Here is a 16,425-nt window from a genome sequence, read left to right on the forward strand (position 1 = left end):
TGTTAGCATAGCTGACCTGTGGGCCACAGCAGAAGAATCACCCAGTGCAGAAGCAGCATCATGGGGTGACGTGTTTGGTTTTTAGCCAACTCAGTTCCTTGACTTAATCACAGAACAGATGAGCTGAGAGTTTTGCCAGTGCAGTGCAGGCTGGTACGTGCTGCAGCCTACAGGCAGGAATGAGTGGGTTTAGGGCCTAGGGAGAAGAGAGGGGTAAGAAGGTGTGTAGGAGGCAGGAACACCCTTATGCTCAGGCTGCCATCAAAGACTGTCCTGTGAAAACACAGCTGGGCTCATGGTGAGACAGGAGAAACAAAGCTAGCAAGCTCTGAGAGATATTCAGTTCCATTTCCCATCCAAATCTTGCATTCCTGCTCTGCCCAGGATCCCTACAGAGAGCTCACACAGCTCCGTTAATAACACATCTGATGTGTGAAGCCATCCAGTATTCACATCTCTTGGCTTTTTCTTATTTCTCCCTGAAATGGAGTTCTAGACATGTTCTTGTCTTATTAGTACTGTTTGGTGCTTCCACTGCTAATGAATGTTGGAGGGGTGCAGGAAAGTAGCAGATTGCGCTGGCTTGGTGTTTCACTAGCTTTGTTTTAGAAGATGACTTTAACTGGTTAGTCTTCTCCATTTGGTCTTATTACTTCCAGTGCTGAACAGAATATTGCCTGGTGATATTTTATAATGCTTGATGATGCTATACAAATTCTAAGCTGAATGTTTCTCTTCCATAGGAGAAAAAATTTGTGGTTGCAAACAGCCAGTTTGAATTTGAAGCTCCTGTTGATGAATCGCTTGAAGGAAAATTTTCATTCATGAGTAAAGAGGTAAATGCAAAATTACAATTCACCTACCAAATATATTCAGTTCTTATACTCCTGTTCCAGTGTCTGTGTGTGTCCAGAAATATACAGGTAATAGTTTCCCTTAGAGAAGAAAGTGACCTCTGATAGAGATTCTTCTTTGGCAGCAGCAAAGGCAGCAACTTTGGCTCAGAGCTCCTGGGGTCTCCCTTCAAAGCCTTCGATCTTTCTCCTTTATTTCTCTATGTAATCCATGTGTTCATTGAACTGTGCCTGGAGAAATTCGGGACCATTATTCTTCTATTCTTCCCTTTTTATGAAATCTGGTGAAATCATTGGGGATAAAAGATAAGAATTTCAGAGCTCTCCCTCTCCACACTCCAATTCATTATCTTTCCCATTTTACATCTGTAAAAATGGGAATGGTAACAATATGTTGTTGTTTGGCTACTTACTAGCTATGCTTCTTTCACTCTGGTTTATTTTAAAGAGAAAGGAAATAATATTTTTTACAAATAGTCTATTTACAAAGCTCAAAGTTGGACTCACAAATGTTATGCTGACTTTAACCTTTATGTCTTATATGCTTACTAACAGAGTAGTTCTAAGAACTAATTAGGTTTTATGCAGCATTTGAGCCAGACACAAAGTATTTGCTTTATAAAGCCATTACATTTTTTTTTTTGCTCGTTTTCCTTCCTACTGGGTTTTATTGCTCCTGTCTTTCAACAAGAGCAGAAGCTTATGTCTTGGAGCATGTGAACCTTGTGCTTTGACTATAACGAGGGGGTTGCACTGCAAAAGATGCAAGAGATTTCCCCTCCATGTGGTGCAAGTCTGGCATGTCCACAGAAGTAATGGGGCCAGATGGTGTGGGAAGGGAGAACTCAGCAGGGTCAGCAGCTGTACTTACTGAATCTGAACAGTACCTTTGCTACTTGGATGCTTGTAACCAAATGTAAATTAAATTAATGAAAAGGGAGTATTCAGACATTGTTGTCCCTTGGTGCTTGAAAATTCTGATTGTGAAGGATTATGATCATTAAAACATTTTTCTGTAAGTTTGTTTGGCCAAGATGAAAAGACGACCGTGAGGTTTGGGATAGCTTCTAAAACCTTCACAGCTCTGATTATTAAGAATCATAGAAAACACATGAAATTAACCTTGCCAAATGAAGGTATAAATATCTGTATTGTGTCATCTTTTCCAGTTCTCTTATAGTGCAAATGAGACCCTACAACTTAACTTATCCATAAGAACCGATAAGGTCAAGATTGACAGCAAACTGATGGGTAAGTATGAAATACGGGTTTAACAGGTTAATTACATAAACAGAAATACTATTCCTTCATAATTTGGAGTCATGTGAATAAGAATGTTACCGTTGTAGGTTTACTGGTTTGGGTGAAATAATTAAATCTGACAGATCAAAAGTTATTAATACGAAACTCAAGAATTAAACATCAGTGTTGTCAGCAAGTTTGCTGATGATGCCAAGCTGTGTGGTGCAGTCAACATGCTGGAGGGAAGTGATGCTGTCCAGAGGGACCTTTACAGGCTTGAGAGGTGGGCCCATACGAACCTCATGAAGTCCAACAAGGCCAAGTGCAAAGTCCTGCGCATGGGTCAGGGCAATCCCAAGACAGATAAAGGCTCGGTGGAAAATGGATTAGGAGCAGCCCTAAGGAGAAGGACCTGGGGGTACTGGTGGATGAGAAGCTCAACATGGCCTGGCGATATGCTCTTACAGCCCAGAAAACCAACCATATCCTGGGCTGCATTGAAAGAACTGTGGCCAGCAGGTCGAGGGGAGGCAGTTCTCCCCCTCTACTCCATTCTTGTGAGACCCCACCTGGAGTGCTGCATCCAGCTCTGGAGCCCTCGGCACAGGAAGGACATGGACCTGTTGGAGCAGTTCCAGAGGGGGCCAACAAAAACAATTAGAGGGCTGGAGCACCTCTCCTATGAAGACAGGCTGGGTTGTTCAGCCTGGAGAAGAGAAGGCTCTGGGAAGACCTTTTTGTGGCCTTTCAATATATAAAGGGGGCTTATAAGAAAGATGGGGACAAACTTTTTAGCAGGGCCTGTTGCAATAGGACAAGGGGTAATGGTTTTAAACTAAACTAGCTTTAAACTAAAAGAGTTTAAAACTAAAGCAGTGTAGATTTAGACTAGATAGAAGGAAGAAAACTTCTGTGATGGTGATGAAACTCTGGAAGAGGTTGCCCATAGAGGTGGTAGATGTCCCATCCCTGGAAACATTCAAGGTCACGTTGGAGGGGGCTCTGAGAAACCTGATCTAGTTGAAGATGTCCCTGCTCACGAGGCGAGGGGGGTTGAACTAGATGACCTTTAGAGGTCCCTTCCAACCCAAACTATTCGATGATTTGCAAGTTTGGGTTTGCTCTGAAGCACAATCCTAATAGCTTCACAGTTCAAATGTAGTTAGTAGTTTGCTTTTTTTTTTTTCTTCAATGGCCATTTCCCTTCCCCAATTAACTTTTCCTCTCCAACAGCAGAAAAGGGATCCTTCCCACTGCCACTTGTATGGAGTTCACCTGAAATCTCAACTTTCATTTGTGTCTCAGCTCAGACAGGTTTTGGAGTCTTTACATCTGCTGGCGATCAGCAATACACAGGAACATTCAGTGTGCTTTCAGCTCATTACTTTATTCATTCATTTCTGTGGCAAAAAAAAAAGTATATTAAGTGTTTTATAGACAGAGACTTGGTCTCTGATATAAATTCTTCTATTACTTCCAACATACGGCAATGAAGCAGTTATGTCTGTGAGCCTAGTCCTGAGCTGAGGCGAGGAAGCTCTGTCAAAATCAGTGGAGCCGTATCTGGGAGATGGGACCTGCCTTATGCTCCTTTGGACTGAAGTTTAAAGCATAATATTGTGAAAACTGTGAGGCAGCACACTTGTTACTTGTGTGAGGAATCAACATCAGGAAAACTAATACTGCCCCAAGTAATTTCCCCTGCAGATTAAATCTTCAGACCATATTTTCCATCTGTACAATATTTAAATTTGTTCCCTTTCTTATTGGCAGCATTGAAGTACGTGTTTAGAAGATTTTCCCTATGTGTGCAGCACTTAAAAGAGGACCTGGCATGGATGCTATGGGGAGGTCATATTACAATCTTGTACTGTCTTATTTCCATTCCAAAGGCAGTATTTAAAACTGCAGAATTTTGACCAAATACTCCCAACATCTTTTCTCCAAGTCTGTGAAAACCATTGAAAAAAAAAAAAAAAGCTAAATTATTAAAGAAATGTTATCATTCAAATTGAAATATAGAACCCTTGCAAGAGGGGAATTGAAAACTTACCAGCAAATGTCTCCCTTTTTTTAATAAAAGGGATTTTGTTTTAATCCAAATTCTTTCCTGCTTTTAAATTTCCTTGCCATATGAAATCCAGAGCATAGTGTGTTTTTCCGCATCTTGAAAAGAATTGGCTTTAGGTATACGGTTGCTGCTGAGAAGCACCTTTGAACCTGCCATTGAAAGAACCCTTTCTTTGTATAACACTTAGTGAATACTAAGTTACAATAGTGTTTTTACATCTCAAGTCATCAGGGGTTCTGAACAGTATGAAATCCAATATATCCCTTTTATCCTTTGTCCTTTTTATCAATGATTTCACAGCTGGTATCTCAAGGTGATGGATAAGAGTTGGAATCTAATGAGTGGCTTGCTGCTGGTACATTTAATGAGCTGATCAGTGAACAGGGGGAGTGTTTAGTGCTTTAAGGCTGTAGCTTTCTCTGTGGCATTTATGCAACTGGAGGGGAGTGACGTCACATCAAGACGTTGCAGCACTGACATTGTTTACTGAGGGATGGGATGAAAATCCCTATCCAGATGATGAAGGATAACAAAATAATTCAGTAAGCGTATTCCTGTGCCATACCAGGTGGCCATGTGGCAGTGTGGGTGGGAAATGCAGGGTTTAGGAAGGCAAGGGGAAGATTTGCTTAACTATTACCTGCCGAAGTCCCTGTGCGGTAGCAACCTTTCAGTGTGCTGGATTAAGAAAGCAATCTAGTTCTTGCAAAAGCAATTCACAGCATAGATGCAAGGAAACTTCTCCTTGCTGCTGCCCACATCTTCTGCTTATAAAAGCAAACAGCGACAGTACCAGGGCTGTCAGTCTGGTGCTTTTCCTCAGCACTGCATTCTCATTGAATGTACAGATGAACAGCTGACACACAAAGTGTTGAAAATATTGCTTGGGTTATGTTTGTTGCTCAGTGACTTCCGTATTGATGTGCTCGGCGTATGAAGCAAATGAAGCTGCTCCTACTTTGTGCTCATAGCTTCCCTGAGAATTCAAGATAGGGGTTGAATTAAATGGATGCTCTTTCTCATTGATTCATTGTTACAAATGTCAGTCCCTCCACTTTGCCTACACCTCCAACAATGTCTCAGCTGAGTTTGTGCTGGTAAAGCTACTTGAAATCAAGTAGCTTTACTGTGCTGATTAGATGTAAGAAGGGTTGAAACCGGGCCTCATCAGTACATTAACTCTTCAGTGTAAGGTAAGGAATTAAAAATGTGTTATTCTGTTAAAGACTGGCTGTGAAACTGAATGCTGAAGGTTTTAAATATGCAGCATTTAGAGAAAAACTGCCTGTCTGAGGTTATATGCGGTCATGCAAGTGGCAGAGAGACTGTAGCCAGGGTTTGGGCATCTGTAATACTGTTCATGCCTAGCAGGGGAATAAGGACACTGCTGAAAAATAATGGAAAACCAGCATTCTCATTTTACTCTTTCAGTAGAAATCGAACATGGTAGCCTCTTGGAATTAGATTCAAAAAGCTACCGCTACAGCTATTATCTAGGAAGATATCAAGTGCATTGATATGTTAGTGAATGGAGGGTGGTTTCACAGGTGTCCTTCCTAGAGTCCAGCTCATCTGAGAATAAAAGCTTTCTTTAAATAAGCTGGTTTTGATGGTCTTTACTATATGCAGTCTCAAAGGGATTTATCCTAGTCTCACTTGCCCACATCTGATCACCTCTGCTTTGCTTTGCTTTGCTTCCTGCATCTTTAAGGATGAACCTTCTTTAAAAAAACCCAGTGTCACCAAGGGTACTGTTTCTTGAGACTTAATGAGCACATAAAACAGTTTATCACTAGTGGAGAGGGGAGACATTGAGTCTCTGTCTTGTACTCCCCACTCCCATCTGTGAGCACATTTAACTCTTGAAAGAGCACAGGGGGAAATCTGGATAGTTTTCTGCTGTTCTGATGAGTTAAGCTGATTTACAAGAAGACTCAACAAGTTGCCAGAGCCTTGGTGGCAGAGGGTGAGAGGCTGTGTGGCTGGAAAAAAAGAGCAGCAAAGAGTAGAGAGAAGCAGGGAAGAAAGGAAGGAACAGAAAAGGAGGGAGCAAGCTTGCCTCTTTACAGTAATCAGCTCACCTTCCCAGGGAAGCACAGCACTCACACAGTGGGTAATCCGCGCAACTTGCATGCATCCCTTAGAGAAACTGTTGTCAACTTTTCTGTCTGTTTTCTTGTGGGCTGATTCTCAAGTGCATCTCCAGGCTTTCCGTATGGTGCTGAACCAACTAGCTATGTCTCAAGGCTTTGCATCTATTTGGGAAAATTAATTTTGTTCAGTGACTGTTCATCATGCTAGAGATTGATGAGTGCCAAAACAAGCTTAGTGTCTGGGACAATTAGTGCATGGTTCATCAGAAAGAGAGGCATGACTGTCTCACCTGATTTCTTGGCTCAGAAAAACTATAATTAAACACCACTATAGAAGGAATAAGGCATACATCAGGACAAAAAGGAAAACAAAAGCAAGTAAACAGAGAGGAACGGAGGAATGAAGAGGTATTAACTTGAACAAAGGATAACACTTCATTAAGTGTTAACTTTCTATTCAGTTCAGGCTTTAGCAATGATTTTGGAAAGGCCAAAATATCCTGGAAACAGCCTACAAAGGCAGCTCTCTTCCTTTAAATATGCAGCTGGCAGAGGTCCCGTGCCAGCTGATGTCTGTTCCTACCAACACCCATGCAGAGTTCACACCCTTCCACATCTGACTCCTGGTACACCAGGAGGACCTGTTTGTTTGAACTAGTCTTTGAACAGTTGTATAGGCAGGTTCATTGAGGATAGTCAAAGAAAGGACTTTGTACTTAAACATTTGGGCAGTGCCTGAGTGACAAAAATGTGTTTGGGTTCTACTTGATAGTTTATTTATACTTTGCACATGGATAGATTTCAGGTTTTTCCATACAGGGAAAAAAAAACAGTTTTCTTTCAGCATCATTCAAAGGTTAAGTACAAAGTGTGCATATTCTTCCCACAACTCCACTGAGCTTTGTATATAGGATTAATTTTACTTCCTAGTACACACTGAATACCCTTAAAACAGAGGAAAAATTCTAAGTGCATTTACCATTCGTATTTCAGTGACTCTATACAACTGCTCTTACGGACGAAGTGACTGCAGCTTATGCCTCGCAGCCCATCAGGACTATAAGTGTGTCTGGTGTGAAGAAGATGGCAAGCCCAGCAAGTGCGTTTATGAAAAACTCTGTCACGCTCCTCCCACCAACACGTGTCCTCATCCAGAAATCACTCGCGTAAGATTGCTTTTTTCTCTCCCTACTCCCTATTATTTTTCAAGAGAAAGCATCCAAGCAAGCTTATACTGAAAGGCAGTTTTTTTCCTAGGGTGTTAAGTAAGCCTCTGAAATAGCTGCAAGGAAAAAATGCCAGTATTGATATGTGTGAGAGATTTGTAAAGACTCAAAATAAGAGACTGAATGGAGTCTTTGAGACTCCTTGTTTTTCAAGCCTTGTCCTCACTGTGCCAGAAGCCAGGCTAGCAGTGTACGCTTAAACATGGCACTTGATTCTTGGGAATTAGCATGGATTTTTTTCTGTCCTAAAGTCCTTTCTACCTGAAATAAGTCTATATGAGAGGTTCACTGCTCCTGAAACTACAAGCACTTAGCAGGCTCATTAACAGGCTTTAAACTAGAATTTTAAGTAGTGTTTAATAAGGGAGCAGGTTGTTTCTGCATCACAATGTGTTTTCCAGCTGACAGTGATGTTTTCCAGTCTGCACTGGAATGAAACCCAAGGTTGTGGAAGTTAAATCTAAGAAGTCAGAGAGGCCGGATGTGCACCCCTGACTTGCTCTGTGGTTGGAGCATTCACCGGGGATGAGAGAAGAGTGTTGTCCATCCTGATGGACCAGTAGCCAAAGCAAGAAGTGATAAATCCTTGCCCTTTTCAGCAAGCCAAATGCTGGTTTTCTGGGCATAATTGTCAAGGAAAGAGTGATAGAACTTCCACTGGGCAAATCTAATTTGCTGCAACAGTGGTATCAGTACTTTGAAACTCAGACGCACCCTTTAATGAAAACAAGCTATCACAAAATGCAGTAACTGTATGACAAAGGGTGAGAGTTGTAACCGGGATGTTTCACTCAATAGGAACTGTTTAATTCTGAAACCTGTGGGTCAGACTCGTGGAGACACTGAATCTCCCGAGGCTGCACAGTTAGAGGTGCAGTGTGGGCGCAGGCAGACTAGCAGCACGCTGGGCGGTGTTGGCCGTGATGGTGTGTCTAAGAAGAAATGGCAGGTAAATAGCTGAAGTCTGCCAAGGAAGGCAAATACCATGAAATCTCAACAGAAAGTGTGAAGAACACTTGTGTGATAGCTGTGCCAAGATAAAGATGATTTGAGTGGGAAGGAGAAGGAAAATTAAGAAAAATAAGTGTTTTCACCTGGGATACTCATTGTACATGATTGTGGATTAAATGCTAAATACTAAAATACTAGCTTTTTCAAAGCTTTTGTTAGCTTCAGATTTGAACAAAATACTTGAAAATGCCTACACAAACCATTGAGTCATTTTTCAGCTCATTTATTTATGGGTTGAGTGTAAAGGGATGGATGGCCAGCAGGCAGAAGTTGTAGTAAGTTGAACCAGTGGGAAAAGAGGGCAAGTGATTCTGGAGCTGGGCTGGCAGCAGCAGCCACGTCTCTGTGCTCAGACTTGCGTAGATCTGAGAAACTGGTTTAGATGGCACAGACATTAAAGCCGACTTTCGGAAGCTGTATTTTTTTGGCTTCCAATTACTGCATTTGGGTCTGTGCAGCCTCCCCCTTCTTGATGGCAAACTTGCAGCCCTCCAAAGCTGAAGACCTGAAAAGGTCTTGCTGGAGGTGCTCCAAATATTACATAGGAAAGCAGGTTAGTCTCCCAACAAATACTCAGACTTCAAGTGCCCGTTCAGACCATGTTTCAACCTGAGAAATCCACTATGACTGCAGGATTTTCTCAGTCCTCGTTTTAATTGCAAATTATTTAATTAGCATCAGCCCATGTACTGCAGCATCCTACCATTTGATGCAGTAAGGAAGGTCAGGGGACTAGAAAAGTTTTTGAAGACACCATGTGGGGCAGCACTGTGTGTTAGGAAGGCACTGTTCTGATGTGAACCTAAAGGGTGAAAATCATGGCAAAAAAAATGCTGGAAAAGCTCTGTGGAATGATTGTGAGAGGAGCCCAATCCATTCACTTTTCAAAATCAGTGCTTTAGTGGAGGAAGCAAACTCAAAACAGAATAAACTCCAGGCAAGAGTTTTGTACATAACAGTGCCACGGAAGACACGAAATCTGCAGCTGATGAATACTGGTTTGAGCTAACATGATTAATTAACCTTAAAAAGTTACATGGAGTGTTTTTATGTGCGTCCTGCAAGAAACATTTTTTGCATTTCAAGTGCCTGTAACTTGAAGTAGCTTTAAATAAATAGTGTACAAGATCAAAATGGTCACTGCATTATTTAATTTTGGTTTTGTTTTGTTTTTTTTTTTTTGCTTTCCCTCATGCAAACACAGATTGAGCCAAAAACTGGACCACTAAGTGGTGGAATTCTTTTGACCATAATGGGATCTAATTTGGGAATAAAAGCAGAAGATGTGAAAAATATAATGGTGGCAGACAAGGAATGTCTTTTCAAAGAGGAATTCTACTCTGTTTCCACAAGGTAATTGCTAGATATTTTTCACAAGATTTTAAAAGAAAAAAGGAACTTCTGTGCATTTTCAGGAGAAGATGAGCTTCCTGTGGTTATAAAAGGTTATCAATTAAAAAAATAACTAGTGCAACATACCAGCAATATTTCATAGTAACATGTTTTAATCTTTATTTAAAATTGTTTTAGATGCTAATACAGCAATACATTTACAATAGCATACTAACATCCTGCTTCTGATTGATAGATTATTTTCCTTTTTTGTTTGAAAAGCTTTCATAAACTGTTACTGCAGATATCTCAGGACTGTTTCTTTGTTTTTAAATTAAAGGCATTATAGGTGTGCATCTAGTCATTAAAATCTTTGCTAAATCTGAACCACAGTGCAGCCAAGCATATAAGATTTAGTAGAAAGTAGGCAAAGCAAGAGGAAGCTTAAATCTTTTTGGTTTAGTCCAGCATGGACTAAAGTTTCTTTCCTGGGGGCAGGGAGGGAGCCTGGAGTTCTGGTTTAGCTTCAGATGACTAAGTTTCATCACAGAGCCAACAAGTCCATGGATGTTGAATTGCCTAAGCAGGCTGGTAGATGTTTTGTGGATTACTTGTCACACTCTTAAGCAATGCCAAAAATTAAAACAAAGTGCCTAAATTCTTCTAGGTGTTTAATGCAAATTATATCAGGTGTCTGATTTCAAGAAGGAAATACCCTTTTGGCTTAGCTGATAAAAAACATAGCATGAAGGTTCAGTAGTAGTATTAAGAGTAATGACATATTTTAAGCAGTGTGATTTTTCTTTCATTCACTTTTGATATATAAACCTGCAATGGAAACCTTGGCTTTCTTTCTCTTCAGTTAATTTAACTGAAGTTATTAGTAAAGTACAGTAACTTTTTGCTATTTCTGTGGTGTGTTTTGAAAGGAATCTTGAAGATATCCAAGTTATTTATTTTTTTTATTTTTTTTTTTAGTTTATGAAAAATGTTTAGCTTTAGTCAGTTTGTGGATCAGACATTTAGTAGCTTCCCAGGCCCCTAGGACTTAAGAATAGCATCACCATCCACAAAATTCACAACTCTTTTACAGTCATCTTTTCCCAATCCTTATTATTTTCAGTGTTTGCAAAAGCTGCACTGAATTGCAGCATAACCTTACAAGAATTTCCCCAGCCTCTTGGCTTTTTCCTAAAGCTTTTTGATATTTTTAAATACGTGGAAAGGAGCCAGAATTGAGATAACTGGTTCCTTGTATCATAGCAACATTACTGGTTTCCTGAGCTCTGCCAGTGTGGTAATGGGTGAGAACAAATGCAACTTGCATAATGTCATTTATCAACAAATTAGAGGGGTTTGAAGGATGTTCTCCATTAGAGAAGCCTTGAAAAAGAAGTTACTCAAAATCTCCAAATAGATATCTGTAATTTTCTGTCTTTACCTTCCTCCATTCTTTTGTTTTATTATTACCTTCTTTTATTTGAATTAATAATAAAATAAAAAAAGTGTCTAGTTTTAGGAGACAGTTGCTCCCATGGGCAGGAAAGCAGTGAGATTTAAGGCACTTAGGGCTGCTTTCTGGCTCTGTGGTGATTTAATTGTTGGCCTTGAGAAGTCATGTTCTCATTCTTTGTAGTTTTCCATTTGTAACATGGGGGAGGGGAGGCAATGCCTACGCTGGGGAGGGGAGGGAACTTTTCTCAATTAAAATCCCTGTTAGCCACGCCATGGCGTTTCACACACACACACACCCCGGCCCTGGCCCCCGACTGCTTTCCCTAGCTTGACATATGGTAGAAATTCCTCCAAAGGCACCGTTTCCTGTTTCTGCCTGACAAGAAGATACAACTTCCAAGAATACAGTAAAGAGATGATGAGGAACAGACTCAGGCAGCCATACACATGCCAGGACATGCAAGAATTTAGAGAATTTTGTCCATTTGCCAGTACCCAGGCAGAAAAGTCTGGAGTGATCTGCAGGGGGACTTCACAATCCTTTTATTATAAATCCCAATTTAACTACATAATACCCAGTAATTTGAGATTGTTGCTTGTTTTTTTCTATTTGAGGGGTTTTGGTTGGTTTTTTTAAGCAGTTGTGCACTGCTTAAGGAAGAATGGCAATAACTCCAGAGGGAAAGAGTGAAGGAAATGAGCAGTGATCCTCGGGGTGTGTCCTATATGAAACAGTCTGCCTGCACAGGCTGCAAACATTATATACCTCCTTATCTAACCGTATTATCAGCTCTCCATTAAGCATTTGTCCCAGTTTTCAAGTGTGTCAAATCCTTACTGCATTTTCATGCTCGTGTTCTGTGGATCACCTGTTTGAAATAAAAATTTAAACATCCTAGCCATCACGCAGCAGCAGTGTTAGTTAAGGCAGTGTTTTTCTCGGCCAGTTTTCTTTGACCTCTGATTTTGCATGGCTTATCTGAGGATTTATTTTCAGAGAACAGTAAATCTAAAGGGATTTTGACCATAGGTATAAAAATACACTATTTTAAAGCTGAAAGATAGCAGAATGCATAAAAGTATCAGCAATTAAAACACACAAAGTTATAAGATAGCTGACGTTCTGATCCTTACAACAAGGGAGGTGAGCATCCTTTGGTTTTTTTAACATTATAAGGTCCAGTGAAAACCTTGTGTAGGGTTAGGGAGGTTCATCTCTGACTTCTGGTCTGAATTTGAGTCTTCTGTAGAAGGCATCTCTATTAACGGACTGCTGAGGTACCTGCTGTGTACAGTGCTCAGGTTTCAGTTTTACCTACCTTTAGATTGAAGATTAAATTATTCTTGGGTGTTTTTGCTGGGAATCTGAGACAGCGTTCAAGTACCTTGTGTAGGATAAAGCAAAGTTAGCGCTTTTGCTGTCAGTGTGTGTGGTAGCTCACATAAATTGCATTGGTATTATAGCTGTTACTTCTAACAAATAAACTTACATTCTTTCTTGCTAGGATTGTATGTCAAGTTGGACCAATGAATGAACCAAAACAAGGACAAATTGAAGTTAACATCAACGGAAAATTAGGCAAATCACCAAGTGAAGTGCTGTTTACATACCAGGTAAGTGCATTTTTTTGAGACATCTGTTTTATATGTTGTGTGTGACTAAAGTTAGAAGTTCATCTGTTAAGCACAGAGTTGCTTGTGTTTGCCTTACAAACTTTGATTCATCAATAGCACTGTCATTCAAGTATGTTAGAAAACACTAAACTTGAGCATTTCTGTACACAAAGGGTTTACCAGAAATCTATTCTGATCAATAGATCCGGAGTCTCAAAACAGGATGATATTGTTTGTAATTCAAGTTAAAAAGATGTGGTAGAAAAGAAATTGTAATAAAATTATTTAGTAGTGACATTTCTTATAAGTGTCACTATTGAATAAAAAAAATATTGAATAAAAAAAACAGCACTGCAAAAAAATTAGGTATTCTTTAGATGCACAGTTGGTGCACTATTATAATCACAGTGTTTAGTCTAGCCAGCATTCTTAATTACAAGAATGGATGCAGAACAGCTGAAGAGTAAATAATGAAGGTACATTAATTTTTTAATATTTATTTCATTTAAAAATATGACATGCAGAGCCACAGACAGCATGATGTGTGTTCATGCTACACATCCTTTGTTTTCAGTGTCACTATGAAGGAGAATTTAGTTTGTGTCTTAATTGCTTTACCCTAAATGTGGCCGTAGGTTATAGCTGGTCTAGCCTGTGGTTTTAGCAGCAAGTGGCTTTATCTGTATCTATGAGGTCTTCAAAATTTTTATAAGAGCTCCTGATAGCTGAGAAGTTTAAATAATCTCTGTCCTTATATTGATACTTAAAATTACACCTACAAACTGTAAATCTATAAAACATAAAGAGTGGGTTAGGCTTTTATCTTCTCCCTTGTTTAAACTTATGTCTCATTAATTCTTGGTATCTTGTGAGAAGGAAAGGAAAAGAGTTGGCAGTAAGCAGTAGAATAAGTCAAGAATGACATTCAACTGAGAAGAGGATATTTTCGTTTTTACAAAACAGGGTAGAAGTGTTTTTTCCATAATTTCCCAGCAAATACCTCCTCTTCCTGGTGATACCTCTGCAAAAAATACCCTTTTTGCTTGAAAATGTCCTCTGTTCCTTTGTGGAAATGTAAGTTATAAGTAAGTCTTTTGTCATCAATCTCATTCATCGTAACCAGAGAACAACAACATAATCTCCCATGTTTATGTGTTTGTGGTCTCTAGGACAGAGGCTATGACAATAAACCCTACATAAGATGAGATTTTGACATGAGACCGTTGTGTTGGGTATGTTTTACACCAGTTCTCCTGTGCATCTCCTGTGTTTAAAGATTCTACTGTGGTTTGCATGAAAACCACATGAAGATGTTATGGAGTATGTTGAAACGGAATCTGAAGCCCCCATGTAGGCTTCAGAGCCTGTCTGTAAACTTGTTCTGGTGTGATTCCCTGCTCAGCCCATCTGAGAGGCAAGATAAGCAACCACCACTTTTGGCTGCTTAATGGGAAGATTCTTGATCGCCCATCCGTGAGGCACTTGGAGAAGGCGCTGAGCACAGGCATCCTGCAAGTCCAAGACTCCCTCTGTGCCATCTCTGCCTGCATGGAGGTTACATGGAGGCTAACTGCTGATAAAGAGCATTTTTATTTACTGCAAAAATCTTTCTGTGGGGACTCTGCTTACAAAACGCAAAGCAATGGCAAGTAATACGGTTGGTGCCTTAAAACTGGTGGAATTGGTGTCTAGTTTCATTTCATTTTGTTCCACAACAAAATGAAGCCAACTATGAACTGCAGTAGGATTAAAGTCAGTACAGGGGTGTCGTACCAACGCACACCTCTACAAGTACGACACAAGCGCTTTTGGCATGAGAACAGATGATTAGAGCAGAAAATCACGTCAGTTGATGTTGTTAAAAGCTACAGTCTTGTTTCATTGCTGTTTTCAGGCAGCTCTTTGGTGAGTTCTTTCAGCAGACATGCGAAATCTGTGCTTTGTATAAAACCTTTTCTGTTCCATATATACAAAGGAAAGAAAATATTCTTCTTCCCAAGAGCCTTCCTAAAATAAATTTTCTATTATCTCTCCCCTTTTCTTTGCACGTAGTCTGGCTACCCTCCTGCCGGTAATTATCACTGTTTTAACTGTGTGCTCTGATTACTGGAAGCAAAATAGCTTCAACTTTAGCAGTGACCACTCTAAATGCAGTGTGTGGCAGCACGGGGCAGAAATGCACAAGGAGACTGCAGCTGCTCAGCCCAGTGTGTCTCTGTGCCCCAGAGGTGTCACCATACTCCCTGCAGTTTCAGCCTTGTGCATGTGTCTAGTGCCTGCCACCAAAAGCACAGTGTCAGTTACCAAGTAGATTGGCTATAAGGAAGAGGGGTTTTTTATGGTGAGGGTGGTGAGACACTGGAACAGGCTGCCCAGAGAAGTTGTGGATGCTCCGTCATTGGAAGTGTTCAAGGTCAGGTTAGATGGTCATGTTGAGCAACTTGATCTAATGAAAGATGCCCCTGCCTGTGGCAAGGGGGTTGAACTACATGATCTTTGAGAGTCCTTCCCAACCCAAACCATTCTGTGATTCTATAAGTACTACTACATCTGGCTCTTGCTGATACCCAGTCTGAACAAAGAAATACATTTTTAAAGCTGGACTGATGAGGATCAATAGTCAGCACAACTTGGGGCTCAGCCTTGGGCATCTGCCCTGTCTGCAGCACAGTTCTGAGCTGAAGAATGTGTGAGACCTCCATTAAATGGGTCAAAAATCCACTTAAAAGGGAAGCCATGGTTTCAATTTAAAATTACTTCTGAACTAGAATGCCCTGGTCCACAGGAGTCTGTACTGTGCAGTAAACATCTCATCTGTATTTGTTGCATAACAGGGGAAGAAAGCTCTGTTTCTCCCTACCCATCACAATTTCCCCGTCTGACCCGAGTGCTGTTCAAGTCCAGCCATTCCAGTGAAATTAAATTCTGGTCACCCAGTTCTCCTTTACTGACATTTCTGTTGTTTCAGTACAAGCAGCATCAGGCAATAACCATTCTCCTGTTTAGTAAAATAGAAATGAAGTGATGCTAGATTTTAATATCCAGCCCTGTGGTACATCTGGAGCGCTGACAGCTTGGATGGTCTCGAAGCAGGTGGAGCAGTAACACAGGCTAAAGGCCAGTCCTGCTTTTTTATTTGTTGTTAACTTCATCTGATTTGGTTGTTACTATGATGGTGAGAAGCAGGATCAAAGGAGAGAGTTAGGTTTTTCATAGGTATATGGCCCCGATTTGCTGATCCCATGCAATCACAAGCATGATTCCTTTCTCAGAATGCCTCATCTTCAGACTTGAGCCACCAGGAGGGAGAGCATGCAGCTGGTTCTGGGATCTCCAGCATCTGTTAGCAAGAGCAATTCTGTGAGTTTTAGACTGTGGATGTTAAAAAGACTATATGGTGTCAGATAGCTCAAACAAATGTAAGATGGTGAAATTAGAGGTAGAACTTTGCAAAAGTGTAATACGTTTCTGAGGTTCTGAAGGTGCAGGAAGGGACTGGCTTGGAAATAACGACTTTTTAGTACATC

The 16,425-nt window shown here is 40.5% G+C and overlaps 1 protein-coding gene across 4 annotated transcripts in view; it reads left to right on the forward strand.

Annotated features, from left to right (window-relative positions):
• Nucleotides 1–16,425, forward strand: part of PLXNB2 (plexin B2) — a 267,859-nt gene that overhangs the window by 208,096 nt on the left and 43,338 nt on the right. For all 4 annotated transcript variants that reach the window (XM_080393894.1, XM_080393896.1, XM_080393895.1 and 1 more), the window contains 5 exons: nucleotides 744–836; nucleotides 2,024–2,105; nucleotides 7,254–7,426; nucleotides 9,702–9,850; nucleotides 12,790–12,898. In XM_080393894.1, the coding sequence (XP_080250020.1) occupies nucleotides 744–836; nucleotides 2,024–2,105; nucleotides 7,254–7,426; nucleotides 9,702–9,850; nucleotides 12,790–12,898 (606 nt within the window). The remainder of the gene's footprint in view (nucleotides 1–743; nucleotides 837–2,023; nucleotides 2,106–7,253; nucleotides 7,427–9,701; nucleotides 9,851–12,789; nucleotides 12,899–16,425) is intronic.

Source organism: Falco punctatus (assembly GCF_963210335.1).
Source record: "Falco punctatus genome assembly, chromosome: 6".
In the NCBI taxonomy this organism is placed as follows: Eukaryota; Metazoa; Chordata; class Aves; order Falconiformes; family Falconidae; genus Falco; species Falco punctatus.